The following is a 21,044-nucleotide window of genomic DNA, read 5'->3' as shown; positions in this document are numbered from 1 at the left end:
TCTCAGCTGGTTTTGGACTGACATAAATTAAAAATTCTCACAATTTGGGAACGAACTCAACATACATTACAATATGAAAAGATCAAAACAGATCTCAATACACCTTTAAGTTAGTCAACGTCATTCCAGATCTTATCTCAAACTACAGTACCTCACCCTGACACAAAACACGTCACCTCCGACCGTTTTTTTTCAAAATGACCTCCCATGGACAATCAAAACACAAGTACGAAAACTGTACTTTATAAAACCAAGTTTATCTCGCCGAAAAAATCTTTTCAAAGGTTGTCCTCTCGGTTCGGAATAGATCAATATCTTGGAAGTGGAAACGTGCGATTTTGAAAATGTATGTTTGTTTGTGTTCTGCCGAATTGGAGGTAATTTCGGAGGACGAGAAGGACAGATGAAATTGAAAAAGAAGAAGATGAGATACTGGAATTCGGAGTGGAGAGGGAGGGTCCAAACTATGTTTGAAATTTGATAAAGAAAGTTGGTGGGTTGGTATTAGCACGGCACTCTTCTTACAACTGCGCTCCATCGAAACAGAAAAAAAAATTGTGTGGGAAATTGAGAGACTCTGAGAAAAAAGGCATTTTTGCTGGGGCCGAGCTAATAAGCGTGCTCTCCTGATGAAACCAACAATTTTAATGACGAAATTAAATTAACGTTTTATTGGTGTCAGTTTGAGTTTTGTGATACAATTTATATAGCTAAAAAGGTATCGATTCTGAAACTGTGTTCAAATAATATCAAAGATCAAAACGAGCCGAAATATAAGATTACATATAAGTAAAAAACTCACTATTCACACGTGCCAAGTCATGTAGCTTTGTACAAAAACTGATTCTGAGTTCCCACGATTTCAGCTTTTTACCTATGTAAGTTTTCTTTGAAAAGTACTTAAGAAAAAATATGGAAAATTTTCACAAAATAAATTTTTGGAAAAAAAGTTGTCCGGAATTCAAGTCCGGTAAAAATATACATAGAAACCGATGATCTATGAATTCACAAATTCTATTTTTTCCCATATTCATTGCAAAATGATACATAACACCTTATACTTAGCAGAGTCTAGTCATAAGACACAAAATTTTGTGACCAAACAGAGAAGGAAGGCTTCCGGTTTGGTAAAGTAAGGAAAAATTATCAGGAAAATGTTATTTTTTCGATAAAATTTCAGTTAATGTCAAAAAAGAACAATTTTAAATATGAAAACTCCCAAAAAATTTCTCACTCCCAATTCGCCAAAACAGTGATTTTCGACGAACACTATTATTAGTCAGGGTACTAATTGAACCTGAACTATTTCTCTTTTACACTACGGAAACTACACGCGCCAAAGGCGCGCCAGATTACAAAATGAAACTACAGAGTAGTTGACTTGATTTTGGAAGAAAAAAACACGAAAAAACGCGTCAAAGGCACCCCAAACCAAAAATCCAAAACCCCAAAAATGGAAAAATCGTAACGTTGGAAAATCGAAAAGACTAAAGAGCGAAGATACATGTATATAGTCGACACACAGGTTTTCAAAGACAAACGGATTTATTTTGTGTGATTTGTGTCGGAAGCCTCCCCCTCTCGATTTCTCTCCGAAAAAAGGTTTTTCGATTCTTTTTGTGTTTTTAAAAAATGACATCATTTTCAGAGGCACTAGAGTACGTAATTAACAAATTAAGAAAATATATATTATATAGGTTAAAAATCGATTGATGATTGAGGAAACAAAAGATAACGGGGGGAAACGAAAAGACGAAGAACGATCTGTGATGACAGAAAGGGGGGGGGAGTACAACATGATAGAGGAATAGAAGAAACAGAAAGGTTTACCCCTGACGGTCGACAATAATGTCGCTTTGGTCGAGAGAAGGGGTGTGGGGAGATAGTGGAGGAATTGGAGGAGACGCAGGAATCCCGATAGACGATAAAATATGGAAGCGAAGAGATGGAAGGTTCTAGAAGGCGATGGGGAACTTAATGAAATGAAGATCTTTTGATTCATGTTCGATTGGTTATAAGGAACTTTCTTCTTGTTCTAATACGGGAGGTTCTAAACGGCAATAGTTTCGAAACGAGCGGTATACAAACCGATGTAGTTTTGGCTGATTGTGGAGCTAGAGCACTGAACATTTCGAGAAACATTTTTGGGCACAAAACAATATTGTAAAACCAAAATCCTTATGGAGATATCGGTTTTTCCAAATTTTCTGATAGATTTTCAAAAATCGCAAAAATACGAAAATTTGACTTTTTAGTTCCGGTCATGGTTTTTTTCGAAATCAATGTCTAAAAGTGGGATGATGGGTATATATAATTACAATTATTAAAATTCGGAGAAAATAGTAAGTCTGCCAAAACAGCGAATTTTCAGCGAAATCGACATACTTTTTTAAATGGAAAAATTTGACCGAAAAATTGGAAAAAAAATTTTAAGACGACAGTTTGCAAAGTGAGTTTTTCGGAGGCAAAAATCTTGAATTTTTATGAAAATGGTAATTATTTTCAATGACATACCCTCTGCTTTTGAGTACAAAATCAGAAAAAAAACTTTACGAAAAATCGTTTCGGGAGAAATTTTCAAAACTTTTCTAATAGTTTTTTACCTAGACACACCTACAGACCGACACCCAGACAGACTAAATGTCAAAGTTTTTACAAATCCCGGTTCTGAAAAATCTAGTTTTCGTTCTTCACTTCCTTATCATTTTCCGACCATTCTTTTGTTGGACGGAACAAAAATCAACTATCATTCCTACAAATTTTTATCGGATTACATATTTGTTGTACCCGTTGATCTCACAACAGTTAGGAGAAAATTCGGGAGAAAAATGGAAAAATGGAGACTTTCCCGACTATGAAAACTTAGTCCCTCAAAACCTAGGCCATAAAAAGAGTGACCAATATCTCATTCAGCAAAAAATCTGCAAAAAATCGATACTGCCATTCCAAAGTAGCATATAAAAAAGCGAACCACCTGTCCTATTATTTGCATTTCAAAAAGTTGTTCAGCACGGACGGAAAAGAAGAAAGAAGAGCGCAGTGTGTTTCTCTGCTCACTAGTCACTATTTAGTTCAAATAAAATTGTGGAGAGGCAGTCGTAAAGACCAAAGGGGGTGAGAAATTTATAAAGGGGGAATAGAAATTTGGGAGCAAGCAGGTGCTTCCCGGTCCGGATATACTGCGTATACTAATTCGGGGGAAATGAAATGTGCAAAATGAAATATGCAAAATGTGATCTCTGGTGTATTTGGAGAAGTGCAATATTTCATGCTGCATCAAAACACAACAGGCTCCGCCCACTTTCGCAATAATGGCGCATCTTTTTCACTTTCACCCCACAGGAAATCCGGACAAAAAGACACACAGACAGAAAATGTTGCGATTTATTTATTTACGTCACAAATCAACAGACGGTCAAACAAAGAATCGTATTATTATAGGGGATTACATGGGTTTTATGGTTTTGCTGACAATATATTTCGTTGGGAAATGTATTTTATGAACGTTTACATATATAGCCGGTTCCAATATCTGAGCATCTGAAAAGAAAAAAAAATTGAGTAATTAATTCGTTAAGCCTACGGGTGTGAGACCAGAGTCAAGGAGTCCACGTTTTGTGTTTTGATCACCCAAGCACATTTACTGAAAGCAAACATTTAATTGACCAATTAACTAAAATCTCACTTCTCCGGTTTAGGCTCTCCACTTGCCCACGGGATCCCTTCTGACTTATAGTCTAACTCTGGAGTTGTCCACACCCAGGTCTGCAATTCTCAAAATAATTTTTATATAATTAGCTAATTAATCACACCCACATTATCATCTTGGAGTACAAGGCCAATGTGAAGGAAATCTTGCTCCGGGATAGAGTCACGGTTTTTATTCCTTTCGATGGTATCATTGACAACTTTTTGAGTCAAGGAAGCTGTTGCAATCATAAAACCATTTCCGTATGCCTGGCAACGCAACTTTGCTATTTCAAAGTCGACGGGTTCATAGAAAGTCTGGAAAAAAGATTTTTAATCTTTCTTGGTTGTAATAAAACCTGAAGAAACGCCATAGAACTAGTAACTGCTAAACCTGTATCACTCTGCTTATATTTATCATAAAAAAACATAGATGTAAGGGGAAAAGTGAAATCTGCTGCATCTGGTTGTTTAAACCCAATAGTGTAGATATCTGAGGTAGTAGTGATATTGAAGTGGATGTAGGTTGGATGGTTTAATATTGGAATCATTGTCGGTAACATTTCTTCTAATGGACCACAAGTATTCGGAGCAGATGTGATCTTAAAGTTCATCTCTCGTCAGGCTAATTGTTTTTTTCAAAACTCGCATACCCGAAAAGTGGTTTTATCCTTTGAACTTGAAGGGTTCAACTTCTGATTGCTAACTAATTGGACGTCTCCAATAGTATAAACAACACATGTTTGAGATGAATCAGTATGCACAAGAAGACATTTTGTATCGTCATAGCACTTGTCGACACAACTCTCCCAGTCACAAGAATAGGTAGTAGGGTTAGGTTGCCCATTGAAACTAAATGGTTTTCCCCAGACGGTGATCATTTTTGTAACGGTGTCAGTCGTGATGGGTAGTAATAAGAAAAAAGAAAAAAGTATAGCCGGGCGTTTCATGTTAGTGTACTGGTAACAAAAAAGAAAAAAACTGAGCCTTTTATGGCTAGCCATGTCAATGGTTACTAGGCATATGTGTGAAGTGTTTTGTTTGAAAAAATACTAAAAGATCAACTTTTCACAACAGATTTAGTAGTTAGTATTGCTATGGCGTTTTTTCGGGTTTTATCATAATCAAGAAAGATTTAAAATCTTTGAGATCACATTTTGCACATTTCATTTCAAGCAAAATTAGTGCACTGTGGGGCTAGTCTCAGATACAAGTGGGGGATTGTGTTGGTAGCCTAGAAATCCAAAACTCGGCCACTTGAGAAGTACTTATCTTGACTGGAGCATTCAGAAAAGTGTCCACAATTTTTGACTGGGAGTGAGTTAGGCCTCGAAGCGAAAACTACAGTAACCTGAAAATCTGAAGTAATCTACTTCACGACATTGGGTGTGGTCTAAATACTCTTAGAGCTGAGATACAAATTTAATATTATAACATGTATATAAAAAGAGGGCTGCTGACAAAAATTTATTAACAAAATCGAGTTAACAAAAGGAATATATGATGAGGGGTTGCAATTGTATCAGGGTATTTAGTAATCGCTAAACCGTAGGTCGGAGAAAATGTTATTGGCATAAGAAATAGTACAAAAAACATAGCAGCTTGAATATAATTTGAGACGGAGGTTGTAAAAAGTGAATAAGCGTTGAATAAATATAAAGCTGCTTGAGCAAGACCAAGAGTACCAATTGAATCAATCAAGAATATCTAATGACAATTGAGCCATCTCTCCTTCTATTCCAGTAAAATCCGTTTCAGATTCCGGTACTACTTTAATGATAAAGTTGTGGTACGGTCCATCACTGTCAATTGCATAAACAAGGAGCTTCGATGTCGGATTTAATGGAATCAGGAAGCTTGGATAGTTGCAGCCGCTGTAAACGTAATTGAATCGAACTAACTATTCTGACACCACTATACTTACTTCACTCTTGTTCCTTCCAAATCATGTCGAATTTCCTCAAACTCTCGTTTTATAGTCATCAACTCGCTATATACAAGTTTATGGTCATACTCGACAAAAGTGTACTTTGTGCCAATTTCTTTTGGATTTCTCATCCAATATCGGATCATATTCGCAATATTAATCCATTCGAGGTTGTACTCGAATAGGATAGTTTTGCATGGCAATTTATGGAGACATATCATTTCTGCTTCACTATTTTCTTCGAAAAGACCAAATGTAAGAGATTCCGCAGAACGGAAGACCGGGTGGTCGTAAGTATGGAGTCCGGCCGTCCCAGTCTTCAGATATTTCAGCGGGAAACTGATCGGATCGATAATCGGAAGGAAGTCTTCAAAGTAATTACTTTCTGCATTAAGTTCAGTAATTTTAAACTTCGTCCACTGGCAACGAATCAGAATTATAGACACTCAGTCTTTTTACATAAACATTTGATCTTCCTCCCATATAATATTGATTTATTTTATCTCCCACAGTTTGGGTATCCAAGTTTTGTGGTACGGGAACGGAATGAAGCACAGTCCATGGTATTTTTCTTCTGTCATCGTCAAACTCTAATTCCATTTTGTCATCCCTAAAGCTCATTGAACAATAGTCTAGACATGTTACGCCATTGCTTATGTAAAGATAGTTCAATCGAATAGGAATTGACTTTTCGCTCTTTTGAAGGACAGCACTGCGGGACGCGATGTGAATTCTGAAAAAAAGATAGTGTTAGACATGTTGAACGTTATGAAGATGACTTACCGCTTAACCGCATCCAAATGCTCCAATACACATCGTAAACCAAGATAGGTGAGTCCAATAGGCATCTCCGAAGGGGTGAAGAGGTTGAATGAGGTTGGTTGTGAGTGGAGAGGGAGGAGGAGGGACCAACTGGAGTAATTACCATCTACTAGGTCAGTAAGGAAGTGGATGACGTGGAAGGTTTGAGAACAGTCATAAATGCATTGTACAGGGAGGAACCAACTGTCATATGTCCTGTCATCATGTGAGTTCCATTATTAAAAGAGGTCAGATACCATCTGTCACATCTTTATGTAGTACTGCAAATAGATTAGTGTCTCGCATCTGTCAGATCGACAAATCAAACTCGGATCTAATCTGCTGCAAGAACACTGAGGAAAATTAGATGGCTTGTGAAGCATAAGCTGATTGTGTCATACTGGAACCATTTACAGAAAATGAGGATTAATGGGTTTTAAGTAAAAATGAGTGAAGCAAAACGCTGAAATTAATTTTTAAATAATTGGAGAGACAAGATAAGATAAACAGGAATATACGATAATGGTTTTGAGGAGCTTAATACTGGTTCAATGGTCCTCAACATCTTTGTTCTCCATCTCCGAATCCCACTCTTCCATTTCCAAGTCACATTCGTCTTCTTCTGGAAAACCGCCTTGATCACAAGTTGCTCGAATCTCAATTTGAAATCTGTTTTTAGTCACTTCCACCATGCCGAGTTACATAACTGTAGCAAATTTCACAACACTCGGTTAAATACTACTCGAGATATCGAAAGTAGAAAGAAACGCAATTGCAGTATTGCAAAATGGACGGAGTTATTTGGTTAAACACAATAAGCACATAATTTTAAAAGACGCTTCATTTAAATTTACAAATTAGAAAAACCGTTTCTTATCCTGCTCCTCTTGCTTCCTACAAAACAGTGCATACGCCTCCTGATCCTTCTTCGTCTGCGTACTAATAAACTTTTCCAGCGTCAACTTCCATTTCGTCACCGCGTCAATAGCATTCAGAAAACTGATTTCTTTTCCACACTCCAGAAATGATAGGTATGCCGTGCAGCTAATGTCAAGGATTCCTTCAATGGCTTGAGGGGAGAGTCCGGAGGAAATAAGGGCGGCACGGAACTCATCGCCTGGAAATGTTGAATGATTTTCCAGTTACAGTTCCAAAACGAGACTTACCTGCCGTCGGTCTTGGCGTGAATAGTGATTCTGTGAACATTTCGATCTTATTGGTCATTGTAAGAGCGAAACTTTGCGAAAATTCTGTCTATTTTATATGTCCCATCACCTAATGTTTGTTCTGTAACTCCTGCTGCTTGTTTTGTGCCAAGTGAGCAGAAATCATGAAAGTCAGATAATAGTCAGAAAACGAGAAGAAATGAGTCATATTCTCACTGGATTGCTTAAGAAACGATTTGAGATTTTTCATTGAAGGACGGTAAAGGGCTAGGTTAGAAAGAATACTATGAAATGACTTCAATAATTGTTGGACCACATCTTTCTCTTGTTTGCTTGTTTGTTCTGTTTAAAACAAGCAGAAATCACATGACACAAATATTTTCTGATTTGTATCAGAAATCTTGAACATTTATTTAAAATTTGCAGAAACGTGGAAAATATGGGTTACTACTTGTGGTTTTTTTGGATATGATCAACCCTGTACCCATGCATACTTTCATAAAAGAAACCACTTCTATATTATATTTTATCAAAAACGTTACTTCTCAGGATTAGGCTCATTCTCTGCCCAAACGTATCCAGAATCATCTACCATTAACTCGGGTAGTGTCCAGGTCCAAGTCTAAAAATTTTAGGTCATACATATAATCCTTCCTTTTTGTGTATTACATTGCTATCTGTCAACTCGATACCAAAATGAATAGTATGAATCAAAGGTTCCACCAACAGCTTTACCCAAAGGGTGACCTCAAAGGCACCGTCCATTGAAACACATCTCTGTTTTACAGTGGCATAGTCCACAGCTTCCAGGTAAATCTAAAAGAACAAAAATATAGATTAGTGACGCATTCAATCACTGACTGTATAGCATCCTGTCCATCGACCAGCTAGCAGCCACATTCATTTTCGCAATATCGCTCAAAAACTGGATTAGTTGTGGTTTTTTAATTTTTTAATTTAATTTTATTTTATTGAACGAAAAGGAAAACACATAGATACAAAAGACTGGAAACGGTCCCTCCCGAGACAGTTTCGAGTTAAAAAGTGGTTCCTATAGTCTTGGTAAGTTCGATATTGAAAGCAGAAGACACTTGAGAAATTTGATAAGAGGAATATTCAGATAATGTTGTTATCGGACTTGAAGCACTTATCATTTGTGGTACAGACTCGCATGTGTCAGGGGCAGATGTAATCCTGAACGAAACCTTATCCAGAGCAACAGTCTCAAGATTTTCCACTTTCGACACATCACCAAACGTGTACATTCCACAATATTCAGATGAATTTCCGTATGCAAGTAGGCAAGTGGCATCTTTAAAACAGCTATCAACACACATCTTCCAATTGATCCCATTCATATATTTTGCGGCACGTTTACTGGTTGTCGGGTCAGGATGTCCCCATACAGTCACCATTTTTGTAGCGGCGTTGATAAGTTGGAAAAATAAGAAACAGAATATCAAATAGGAAGTTTTCATCGGGAACAAAAAGTGGAAATGTTTGAAAGCTATACAAAGGTTCCTTTCAGGGGAAGTGTCAAAACTGTTGTCAAACAGAGTGTCTAGCACATTTCAAATTTTGAAGTGGTAGATCAAAAAAATGGATGTATGTGTCTGGCGCTTGCTTGATATTTCAGTTTCAAACAGACTTGGAAACCGTAACCAGGGAGGTGAGGAACCGAAATCGGAAATTTTGAAACTTCCGACATTTTCGACTTTTTTGGAACTTTTTCAGTCGGAAAATTTTTTGGTTCCAAAATTTCACATATTTTCGTGATGATTAAAAAAATAATTTAAATCGGAAATGTTTAGGTTTTCTGCATACATATTTATTGATTTTGACCATGAAAAATTTGAAATACGGAGTTATCGAAATTTCCGGAATTTTGGTAAAGAATAATTCGGAATGTAGAAATTTCCAAAAATTTTAGTTCCCTGCATAGAACCCATCAAAATCTACAGTTTGGAACATTTTTCGGCTTAGACCATTGAGTTCAACTCTAGTACTTTTTTTTTTAATTTTAAATTTTGGCGCCAATTATCCAGCGGTCTTGACAAGTATGGCTTTCAGGATCTCGAAGCTTTCTTGTTTTCAAATGCCAGAGTTCCTGGATATGATATAATTTTTTTCCACAAAATCTGAAATTTGTGCTTTTCCTGAATCTCTCCTCCTCCTCTTCTACCTTAACATAAACAATTTCCGGTACCCCCCCCCCCCCCCCCCCCCCTCTCTCTCTCTCTACCTAACTCCATATCAAATGACAATCTCCGCCCACACTTTTCATTTTGTTTATCTCATCAATTTGTTTATTTCTACCTGTTGCCTTCTCTCCAAACTCATTGATTTTAATTCTATCATAACTTTCAAATGCTTCTATTACGAATATTTCCTATAAGTGAGTTGAATTTTTGAATTTTTATTCTTATTTTGAATAGAAAAAAGTGGTTATTTCAGTCCTCCTGCTCTCATGGCACATTCAAAATGTCGAGTCCGCGCCGGAGGACGACAGGCAATTGCAGAAGGATATATTGAAATCTTATAATCCAAAAATTCGGCCGGTCAAAGTGGAGACAACAGTGACACAGGTTTCAGTGTTTTTGAATATTGCTCATGTGGAGAAAGTAGACGAAGAAGAACAGACCGCTCTGGTTCATGGTCATCTCTGGGCGTCATGGATCGATGAGTACCTGGTATGGGATCGGAAGAAGACGAATATCACAAAGCTAACCGTTCCGTCATCGAGGATTTGGCAACCGGCACTGGCGCTTTATAATAGGTGAGTTATCCTTTGAGCCCTTACAGCGCGCTTGTATAGTTATCGATAAGGCGTGCTTAAGCAGACAAAATAGTTATCAATACACTTGGAATCCAAAATTTTGGTCAGTGTAAAAAATTGTCAATGTAAGAGCTTTGTCAGTATAAGAAAAATAAATTTCATTTTATTACAGCGCCCGTGGTAATACCTGGCATCTCTACATGAATGGCCTGCCTGCCACCGTCTACTATACCGGAAAAGTTTGGAGCAGTGGGACATTCTCTTTTTTTGTCACCTGCCAATTCGACTTTACCAACTGGCCGTTTGATCAGCAGGTACCCTCAGAAGCCGTCTTTACAGTAACGAAAAAAAAAATTCCAGAGTTGCCCGATTGTCATCGCCGATTGGGTGTACGGTCTTGCTCAAGTCAACTTAAGCGATCCAAACACCGTTGCGGAGTACGCCAAGCCATCGATTCGTTTGAGCTATGACCCGATTGAGAAGAAAAATAAGAGACATGTTGGCGGATGGGAAGTCAAAGATGCGTGGAAGAAGCATTGCTACTGGGGACCGAAGGGATGTAAAGAGGACCCGCCGGAGGGAGAACCCGACTGGTATTGGTCCCTTTTGGAGTTTGGAATCATTTTGAAACGACACCTTCCGTATTTCCAGCTGACTGTTATGTTGCCATTGGTTGGTTAATGGGTTTTGTGTTTTCAAACAACCAAAAAATCTAAAATTCAGATCCTAACCTCTTTGTTGGTCCTACTTGGATTCTGGATCGAGACCTTCTCAACTAACGTCATCATGATTGTGTTCAACGTGGTCCTTCAAGCAACATACGGGTGGAATATGATCAGCCAGTTGCCACCGGGCAGTGGGGGAACACCCAAAGTTGGTATGTACCATGAAAGAAATCGGTCCGCGTGTACAATTTTTTAATTTTTTTTAAATTTCAGTGCAACTCTACACGATGAATATTTTTATCAGCTCCTTCCAAATTTTGTTGATCTCGATTTCCAAGTTTTTGGAGGAGAGTTTGCCGGAGAAGTTTGCGTTCAATTTTGGAATCGATATCACGGAGATTCCGAAGAAAATGGGAATTGATGCATTGTTCGCGAAGAAGGGATTGTCGTTTGATCCGAATACGTAAGTTTAGGGGGACTAGCTATTTCAAACTTCAGTTTGTGCGGTACAGCGACTTTTCTTTACTGCGGAACATCTTATTTAACTTTTTCTAAACATTGAGTCATAGCGCATTTTTAAGGTTATGCTTCATACTACACTGACAAAATTTTTACACTGACAGTTTTTTAGATTTGTAACAGCGTAAAGAAGATTCGTACTAAGAAGTTGCCAACTAAAAAAATTAATCTAGGTTTGGTCTATTCCTGACTAACGTTGTGACAAACAGAACAACCAAAACGCTCTTATACTGAATACTACACTGACCAACTTTTCTTTTCTTCCAGTGACAAAATTTTTACACTGACAATTCTTTTCGTGTAACTTCTCAGAAAATATTGAATAGTTTTGAAGATACCGTAAAAACTCTATTTGAGTTGCCCCTCTAATTGAAGTGCCCCTCTAATACAGTTGCCCTCCAGCGATTTACACTTTTCTCTAATATCATCATTAACTGACTCCGAACTGTTCTCTCACATTACTATTTCACAGATTTTTTCTTTTGTCAGAGTTTTTGTTGTCAAAAACGTAGTTTGTTATAGAAATTCAGGATTTTCTCCGTTTTTTACGTAAAAGTTCGATGAATTCGGCATAAAAATTAATGAAATCAAACAAATTCAAAAGATAGTTGGGTATCGAGGTCGGGCGAATTCGTTGACGAAAATTAGAGGTGCACCCTCTATTTGAATTGCCCCTCTAATAGAGTTGCACTCCGACGGACCCTTTGAACAATAGAGTTGCATGCACCTCAAATAGAGTTTTTAGTTTTTACGGTATTACTTGTTTTGTTGAAAAAAGTTCGAATCCCTTCTTACCGAAAAATAAAAGTTTCAAACTTATTTTACCATCATATCAAGCTATAAACCTGCAACCTATCACCACCTATTCACAAAATATGATGAAGCTCGGCCAATTTTTGACAAAAATCTAAAATTCTTGAATTGCTGGAACCAGCTCACCAAGACGCTTCGAATGAGTATAATCATGACTAGATTTGAAGGAAATAGGTCTCGACACGAAAACTACAGTAACCCAGTTTAAAAGCGCATTGAGGTCGGGAACGCAACAAACCTCTGAAAATCAATCAATACCAATTTCTTCCAGACTCTTCACCGACCAAGACGACCCCGAATCTCTCGAGTCGGTCCTCGAAAAAGGAGGTGGCTCCCCGAGCACCTCCATCGGAATCGGCAACCCACTAAACGACGATGAATTCGACAATTTCCAAAACTCCACGACCTCATCCACCACATCAGACACCGAGTTGCTTATCAATCTTCCAACGAATTCTGAACCCACGTTAGCTGAAAGTGTGGAGCACGTCGGAGTAGAGGACGCCAAGAAACCAGTCATCAAACAACTGGAACCCGAGAGAAAACTCAGCGTCCAACTCCATCATATCAAACGTTTCCTGTTCTTTCTGAACGTTCTAGTCTATATTATCGCATTCCTATTGGTCCTTTACTATTAATTCTCAAATTTCACTTTGCAAAAACACGTCGTGATAACATAATCAGAGATTTATTCGCTTAATTCATTGTATTGGCGCGCACAAGTGCCCTCTCACTGAAATCGGTAATGGTTAACATAATTAATAAATGAGTGTATGAAAATATAAATAACAGGAACAGTAGCCATCATCAATGCCCCAAAAATGGTGTTATTCAATAATGTAGTCGGACGATGCCACCTCGAACGGTTGACGTTTTTGTTGAAGGGCATGCGGAACGTTTTGCCAGTCGTACCTGGAAAAGGTGTCATTATGTCAAATCAGAAATGCTATGTCAGAAGTCTCTTACCATTTCTTGGTAACCTCCAAATCGTTGTTCCACGAGTACCACTTTTTCAATCGCATCGCTTGATGGGCGGGCCCAGATGGCGGTGCACTGGCACAGAAATCAATGAGCAAAAGGCCCAACAGAATTGTCAGAATGGCCAAGTTGAGTGGTCGCGACATTCTGGAAGACAATTTGGATGCAAAAAATAAGAAGTTTGAAGAAAAATCTAGGCTAGTCACCACTACTATTACCGTAGTGTCATACATAATAAAATAAAAAGTGAGGAAGGATAACAACATAGAGGGCGTATTAGAAAAGAAGTATGGGTAGGGGGAGGCTGACGTCTTCCAGATACAAAACTAAAGGAATTATTCATATGGTGAGAGTTGTTGGGTGACTAAATGTAGGCACTTAGCACTGATTAGAATGGGGCTAAGAATAGTTGGAGGGAGATGTTTGGTATGTTTTAATATTCTGACGGAAGGAGGTCATGCAGGGTCATATGGATGTCAAGGGAAACACGTAAGGGTTGTTGGTTTTTGAGTTTTAAGTTTTTGAGTTTTTAAAGGGCCTGGTCTGTGCAAAAAATTATAAACTACAAAAATGTCTCGCATTTTCTGAAAGTGTAGTCCACTTATGTGCCCTTCTAATAGTAAGTCCTAAAGTCTATGTGACAAGTACTGAAAACGTCATCGGTTTTGTTCAAAAAATTTTAGTACTAAACTGGACAAAATTGAAAATTTGAGGACAATGGGGAGGACCAAGATAGATTTTATCATTGTAACTTCTTGTCAGTGTTCTTGTCAGTGTAACTATTTTGGTCACTTTAAAAGTCAACTAATCTCGTTATCAGCTCGTCGAGAGCTTTTAGAAAAGTACCCACAGGCCTTGGTTTGAAGTAATTTTGGTCTCACCACGAAAACTACAGTACTCCGGGTTACTGTCGTTTTTGTGCTGAAACCCAACTGGCGTCAAAGCAGAGCATGCTATTACTTTAGCAAACGGTTTTGACGAGCAGAATTCAACTATGTCAACCATATTTAATGAATTGCTAACTGATGAAATGTAAGGATTCTAGTATCTAAAAAGATGCTTTAAAAACTAAATCAGAAAAATCTGGAATTCAACATTTTTGGTCAATGTAAAAAAATTGTCGTTGTTAGAACTTTGTCAGTGTAAAATGTTACAGTGACCAAAATTCTTTTCAACTAAATTTTTTCCTTTTTTTTCAGGAAGTTTGCAAGCTAGGTCTATGGACATTGTAAGACACCATAGTATAATTTTGGAACGATTCAAGTTAGGGGACAAATTAGTAGTCATGTACTGGACAAAAAAAACACATATTCTGACACAGTACCTTTTGACCCATTAAGTACTCCCCTACTAACCCTTAAGCCCCGCCCCTCGACCTCAATCCCTATACAAATCATTCCCAAATTAACCTAACCGGATTGTGATTCATCTTATGTCATGTCAAAAACGTTGTATGGAAATGAGAAATAGTGAATAATGTGTAAGTAGTGGTGGTAGTGGTGGGTGGAATGGAAGAGCATTCGGCATAAACAAGACACGAAATCTTGTTTCTTCTTTGACGCTCTGGGTGCTAATGTATTCGGATGCAAGAAATAATATGATTCTCCTTCTTTTCTTGTTCTCCGACAGTGTGAGCATTACTAGAATATTACCTTCTAGAAGGGTGGAGAACGATGGGTGAATCCGAGGAAGCAGCTGAAAAAAACGTCTGGAAGGCGGCGGGATTCTGGAGAATGGAGAGGTCACAGGACGATGGATTGGAAGAACAAATAGTGAATTCTCAAAGTGTTTTTGGAAAAAGAACTGGAATTATAAATGAAAACAGGAAAATAGAAGGAAATTTGATAGTGTTCATTAAAATCTAACAAACTGATAGTGAGCGCAAAGACAAACCAAAATTCAAAAAAACCAAGCTGGATCAATTTTCGGCTGAAATTTCTAGACAAAACTGCATCAAAATTCAAAAAAACTGTTATTTTTGAGATTTGTTTTCTTTTGCGTATCAATGGCTGTCTGATTGAGAAAAAAACTTTTGAGAAAGATAATAATAGAAAAAGAAATAAACACAACTTTTATTTCGAGGCAGAAAAGCAATTTTGGAACATTTAAAAATTGGAGCCGTTTTGGTCACTGTAACCATTTTCGTCACTGTAACCATTTTTGTCAGTGTAACCATTTTGGTCTGTGTAACCATTTTGGCCACTGTAACTTTTTTGGTCACTATAACCATTTTGGTAAGTGTAACTATTTTGGTCAGTGTAACCATTTTCGTCATTGTAACCATTTTCGTCACTGTAACCATTTTGGTCATTGTAACCATTTTGGTCATTGTAACCATTTTTTTAAATCGAGTTCTCAACTTCGTTCGTCTGCCGTGAGATCAATACTGATCCAAAACTTTTGAATTTTAAATCATATTACAGCGCTATTCTAGCTGTCTATTTTTGTAGTGAATCACTTTTTGTGTGACCTTTCCCTCACCGAGTAATGGCCACTTGAAGTTGGGAGCTCACATTTCAGCTTTTCTGTTGTATTTCACGAAATGGTACGAATTGCTTAAAAATGCGGTCAACTACAAAAATGTAGCTCTTGAATTTTTCTAAAATTTGAGTATAAATTTTAATGTATTCAATCATTGAGACACCCTCATCATCGCCAAACTTCCGGACTCCATCTCCATCATCCATCCCGCAACGATCTAGACTCTCGCCGTACCTGAAAATCTGAAAATCTGAAAGATTCCTTGGTTTCCCTCCCACATCATCTTTTCCCAATTTTCCCAAAATAAGCATTTTAAAAAACCTTCTCAACCGCTATAATCCCATTTGCTGCGTACATCTTTATTAGGTGACGCCATGTTGTGTTGGCACAAGAAAAAAATTAACTGAAACAAGAGAAGGAAAAGACAAGATGGCTGGTGTAGGGGTTGCGGAAGACAAAAAAATACAAAAAATTTGAAAAAAAGCGGAGCGAACCTTTGGGGACCCGGATTAATCGCACGTTTTGTGGGGTTTTGGGAGAAAAATGGAAAAAATAGGCAAAAAAAAATATGGCGATGGAATTAGAGCATCTCCCTCGTCGTGCTCGTCGAGCCATTAGAAAGAGTTGCCTGCACATCTGTCCGGATGAGCAGTGGACGTGAGGAGGTCGTGTAGCTGGATCCCTCGCAGTCCAGTACTACCTGTTTTTTTCGAACCCTGGAAATGAGATGGTATTAGTGGGAAATTGAAAATGTTTTTTAAAAAATGGTTGGTTGGCTAGAGCTATGATAAGTATTTAGTAGTAGACAAAAAGCATTCGTGCAAAAATATGTCGAAAGTGGACAATGCGGAGGACCAACATAGATTTTGTCATTGTAACTTTTTGTCAGTGTAACTATTTAGGTCACTGTAAATCAATTAACCTAGTTTTGGTGTTACTTGTTGCCTGGACTTCTCAAAACTTAAGACAGAGAAAATCCGGATTTTTTCTTGTTGTTCAAAAGTAAAACCTGTAATTGAGGCGCACCTACGCAGCGATCTAGTCTTGGAAAGTGATTTTCGGGAATAAAAAACAAAACAACATTTTCGGTAGAGCAAGAATACTTCTCTGACAAAAAGTTATCAAAAATACCATAAACCAAAACAGTTATAGAATTTCGAAATTTTTCGAAACATTTATTTTTCAAAAAATCTATCATAACCCGTTCAGATTTTGTCTAAATTGATTAAAATTATCATTTTCTGATTTAGCTTGTCGAGAGCTTTCAGAAAAGCTCCCACAAGCTCTGGTTTGATATACATAATTTAGGTCCCACCACGAAAACTACAGTAAACCGGGTTACTGTAGATTTCGTGGTGAGACCCAACTGGCGTCCAACCAGGGCATGATTATACTTTTCTGAACGGTCTCAACGAGCAGAATTTACCTATGTCGACCAGATTTTATGAATTGCAGAATAATCCAGAATCCAAAATTTTGGTCAGTGTAAGAACTTTCTCACTGGAAAATTTCGACTAAATTCAAATGTACCTCGTGTCATTAATTAATATTCTCAACATTCTACAACACAGAAAAGACCAAAAAAGTAGAGTACGAAAAAGCCAAGCTGTTAGAAGAGAATGAGAATAGTTAGAAGGCTATTAATGAATTACCTGTCAATATTGTTTCTCCTAAATGTAGACCGTCGAATCGAGTTGCTCACCCGGCTGGCGAACGAGGAGACAATCTGGAAAATGAGGTGAAAAACTGAAAGAGAAGGGGAGGAAAAAAGCGGAGGGTATCGAAAGGGAGACAAAGGAAACACCAGAAGCACACGATTCTAGGAAGCAGTCGCGGTGGCAGGGGGAGAAGTCAGAAGGCTTACCTCCGTTGAATTCAGAATTTTTGACAACCCGGATCGCTTCTGTTTCCTGGTGAGCCAGAAGAAGAGCAGAGGATTCCAGACTACAAGCGACATGGCGATGACGTGTGCCACAATTGCCCAAAAGAACGGTTGACGTTTCAGCCATTCTGGTTCTTGTTCTAGAAAAAGTTAGGTGAGGGGTCAAAAATAATTAAGATAATTAAAACTCACTGAAATCCTTAACCAAATTTAGAAGTGTTAAAGGTAGCCAGCAACCGATGAAGGTGACAACCATTGCAATTAATATATAATTAACTTTCTTCTTTCTTGATGTCGCATCACTCCGCTGTTTTTGAGTAAGCGACTGACAGAACTGAGCGTTTTGAATTATCATGTCTTTGGAAACTTTTTGGAGAATTTTGAAGTAGCAATAGGTGATGACTGCCATTGGGACGACGAACTGAAAGGTAAGCGATTGATGGGTGGGAATAATGGGATGTCTGTCTGTGTGTCTGTGCATTCATATGTCATGAGATAAATGCAATGAAACAATAGTCAGAATTTTATATGGCTGGTTTGGTCAGTGTAAGAAATTTTGTCACTATAAGAAATTTTGTCACTTGAAGAAATTTTGTCCCTGTATGAAATTTTGTCACTGTAACCATTTTGGTCACTGAAAGTATTTTTTCCAAAACATAATTTCAGTTCTCAACTTCGTTCGTCTGCCCTGACATCAATTTTGATCCAAAACTTTTGAATTTTACTTTAAAATTTTGTCACTGATTGAAATGTTGGTCAGTGTAACAACAAGTTGCTTAATTTCTGGAGTAAGAAGTACCTATGTTTGTCTGAGTGTCTGTTAGTCCAAAACAAAATTTAGGTCATGCTCACCTGCAACAACATCACTGTCGTCCCATACAATTTCCTGCTATTTTCACTTTGCCAATTCGCTTCATCACAGAAATGTCCGCAGTACGGTGTCTCTCCAGGCTGCACATAGAATGATCCTTCCACATGTTCGAATGACATAAGGTACGGTAGATTGATGAGTGTCGATACAATCCAGATGAGTGATGTGATGCCGAGAGCTTGGCGGATCGAGACAGGCTGCTTCGTCGGATCATTGATATGCAAAAATTTGTCTAGAGAAATCGCGGTGAGACTCCAACTTGTGACGAACACCGAACACGAGTTGGACAACGGCACCAGATGACACATCACTGACCCGAATGCCCAGTCTTTGGTCATTGCGTACCTAAAAACCACTTTCATGAGGCTACAGTACCCACTCAAACAAAAAAAACTCACCATGGCGTGACAGGGATCGCCGTGAACACTAATATCAGATCGGTGAAGATCAGATTGAGGAGGAATACGTTTCGCGCCGATTGCAACCGTTTGTTTCGTGCCACCGCCCATAGCACACCGCCATTTCCGAAAATGCCTAAGACGAATAGAAACCCGTAGAGGAATGTGAAGATTGATCGGATGTAGAAGTCTCTGGAAAATTAATAGTTTTGGTTTAATAATACTTTTTGTCAGTGTAACATTCACCCCACCATCATGTAACATTTTTTTGATCTACCTTTGAACATAAAAATCTATTGCTCTTTCTTATCCCCATTTCTTAAAAGACAGCTGCCAGTGTCACAACAACTGTGTCATCTATATCTCGTAACTCTTTTCCTCACACTGATAATGATAACATGAGGATGCAGCACACATTGATTTTTAGAAGAGAGAGAGAGCTCTTCGGGATGTCCAATGTCACTCCATCAGCCACATGTCAAAAGTTGAAATGTTTGAGGAGAGAAGAGCGAGTTGAACTATGACAAGGGTACGGGAGGGGAAGAGAGGATGGTTTTGTGGTTATGACAGGTTTGGAGGTCAAATTTCAGAAAAGTCTCAAAGACGTCTAGCTAAACGTGACAACAATTTTTGGTCATTGTAACTTGGTCACTGTAACCTGGTCACTGTAACTTTGTCACTGTAACTGTGTCAGTGTAACTTTGTCATTGTAACTTTTGGTCTCAGAATTTTTCCCCCATTTTACCATTCTAACTTACACAGTGATATCATCGATGCCTTGTGCCGCTATCGCCTCAGCGATTTGTATGCACGTGCCATTATTCTGATGTTCATTGTTTTTACTGATACTGCTGCTGATGACGTTGGCTGGAGGAGTCGTCGTGCTCGAAATGGTCGAAGAAGTGGAGGCCGCCGAACTATTCATGCATCGAAGGTTCTGGAATTTGATTCTAATTTTGTGAGAGGTTTTTGATTTGAAAAGACAAAAAGGAATAAATGTCAAAAAAAATGAAATGGGAATGTCTGAGTAGGAGTGACATGGCCTAGAAATCCAAGACTGAGAATCTTAGTCTTTAACCAAAAGAGGTTGAAAGATCAATCAACAAAAAATAAATAGAAAAGTCACAAGACTAGATATCAAAGCATCAAAATTTTTATTTTTTCTGAATGGTCTCAAAATTGAGCAAAAATTTTTCTTCTATTTTTTGGCCAATGACTAATCCTAAATTTTCGTTCCACGCAACAAAAGGTGGATGATTTTGAATAGGGAGCGTCGGGGTCAGAAAATGTCACGTCATCTGAAGGAGAAAGAAAAAAAGGAACGGAGGGGAGGGGAATCAGAAGAAAATGACGATGTGAGATGAAATGAGGAAGTGATAATGAGAAAGAGAGGAAATTTGATGTAAGATGTGCAAAATGTGAAAGAATTTGCATGAAAAAAAAGAAATATGGAAGAAAAATATGAGCTAGAGATATGAAAAATACATATTTTCGAAATTTGAAAAAAAGTTACACTGACAAAAGTTACAATGACACAAACTACACTGACAAAAGTTACAATGACACAAACTACACTGACAAAAAAAGCTTCCTGGTTTTTTTTTCCAGGTATTGTTATTGTTTGGCTCCTTTAAAGGTGGCCAGAAAAGGATTATATTTTTCCAGGTGATGTACTTTTTTCTAAAAGTTCCTGATTCTTGAAAATGTGGAACCTAAAATCACATGTCTTGATAAAATTATAAGATTAAATGATTGATGTCTCATTCCAAATGAATAACTTTTGCAAAAAAAAGTACCCAAAGCTAAGGTTCAATAAGATTAGGAAAGAGAAGAAAAAAAAGTGAGGAAATGATATAGAACAACGCATAAAAGACAGAGAGGGAGGGAGTGGGGAGAACCGACACAGGAGATGAGATAATCTTTGAGGTTCTTGTCATGAAGAAGATCGTTGGAGAAGGGGATAGAAAGGGGGGGGGGGAGCAAAAAAGAGTTAGAAGGAGGGAGAGGTAAGGACGGGGATAAAAAGTGTAAGTGTCTAGTGAAATTCGAGAATAAAAGGGAGGGTTGTGAGGAATTCAGG

General features: G+C 37.9%; 7 protein-coding genes across 7 annotated transcripts; 1 reads left to right on the top strand and 6 right to left on the bottom strand.

Moving 5' to 3' along the window:
* Positions 1-3,681: 3,681 nt before the first annotated feature.
* On the bottom strand, positions 3,682-4,568 carry GCK72_020814 (uncharacterized protein; the record flags this gene model as incomplete). Its single annotated transcript, XM_053733811.1, has 3 exons — positions 3,682-3,765; positions 3,817-4,005; positions 4,341-4,568. 3 exons carry the CDS (start codon positions 4,566-4,568, stop codon positions 3,682-3,684), a joined length of 501 nt encoding a protein of 166 aa, XP_053582724.1.
* Positions 4,569-5,380: 812 nt separating this feature from the next.
* GCK72_020813 (uncharacterized protein) lies at positions 5,381-6,462 on the bottom strand (the record flags this gene model as incomplete). Its single annotated transcript, XM_053733810.1, has 4 exons — positions 5,381-5,561; positions 5,612-5,999; positions 6,061-6,347; positions 6,398-6,462. 4 exons carry the CDS (start codon positions 6,460-6,462, stop codon positions 5,381-5,383), a joined length of 921 nt encoding a protein of 306 aa, XP_053582723.1.
* Positions 6,463-7,272: 810 nt separating this feature from the next.
* Positions 7,273-7,639, bottom strand: GCK72_020812 (uncharacterized protein; the record flags this gene model as incomplete). Its single annotated transcript, XM_053733809.1, has 2 exons — positions 7,273-7,532; positions 7,582-7,639. The coding sequence occupies 2 exons, from the start codon at positions 7,637-7,639 to the stop codon at positions 7,273-7,275; spliced, it is 318 nt and encodes a 105-aa protein (XP_053582722.1).
* Positions 7,640-8,119: 480 nt separating this feature from the next.
* GCK72_020811 (uncharacterized protein) lies at positions 8,120-8,996 on the bottom strand (the record flags this gene model as incomplete). Its single annotated transcript, XM_053733808.1, has 3 exons — positions 8,120-8,203; positions 8,251-8,397; positions 8,787-8,996. The coding sequence occupies 3 exons, from the start codon at positions 8,994-8,996 to the stop codon at positions 8,120-8,122; spliced, it is 441 nt and encodes a 146-aa protein (XP_053582721.1).
* A 952-nt stretch (positions 8,997-9,948) lies between these two features.
* GCK72_020810 (uncharacterized protein) lies at positions 9,949-12,992 on the top strand (the record flags this gene model as incomplete). The annotated part of the gene is made up of 7 exons (XM_053733807.1): positions 9,949-9,976; positions 10,036-10,357; positions 10,530-10,671; positions 10,718-11,029; positions 11,081-11,234; positions 11,296-11,485; positions 12,626-12,992. 7 exons carry the CDS (start codon positions 9,949-9,951, stop codon positions 12,990-12,992), a joined length of 1,515 nt encoding a protein of 504 aa, XP_053582720.1.
* A 189-nt stretch (positions 12,993-13,181) lies between these two features.
* GCK72_020809 (uncharacterized protein) lies at positions 13,182-13,478 on the bottom strand (the record flags this gene model as incomplete). Its single annotated transcript, XM_003106471.2, has 2 exons — positions 13,182-13,266; positions 13,321-13,478. 2 exons carry the CDS (start codon positions 13,476-13,478, stop codon positions 13,182-13,184), a joined length of 243 nt encoding a protein of 80 aa, XP_003106519.2.
* Positions 13,479-16,393: 2,915 nt separating this feature from the next.
* On the bottom strand, positions 16,394-19,889 carry GCK72_020808 (uncharacterized protein; the record flags this gene model as incomplete). Its single annotated transcript, XM_003106462.2, has 7 exons — positions 16,394-16,529; positions 17,466-17,539; positions 17,678-17,835; positions 17,888-18,116; positions 18,548-18,911; positions 18,965-19,156; positions 19,723-19,889. 7 exons carry the CDS (start codon positions 19,887-19,889, stop codon positions 16,394-16,396), a joined length of 1,320 nt encoding a protein of 439 aa, XP_003106510.2.
* Between the last annotated feature and the right edge of the window lie 1,155 nt (positions 19,890-21,044).

The sequence above is a fragment of the Caenorhabditis remanei genome, chromosome V, assembly GCF_010183535.1.
Source record: "Caenorhabditis remanei strain PX506 chromosome V, whole genome shotgun sequence".
NCBI classification, from domain to species: Eukaryota; Metazoa; Nematoda; class Chromadorea; order Rhabditida; family Rhabditidae; genus Caenorhabditis; species Caenorhabditis remanei.
Note: the sequence above shows the minus strand (reverse complement) of the source record. Positions and strands in the feature narration are given on the sequence as shown.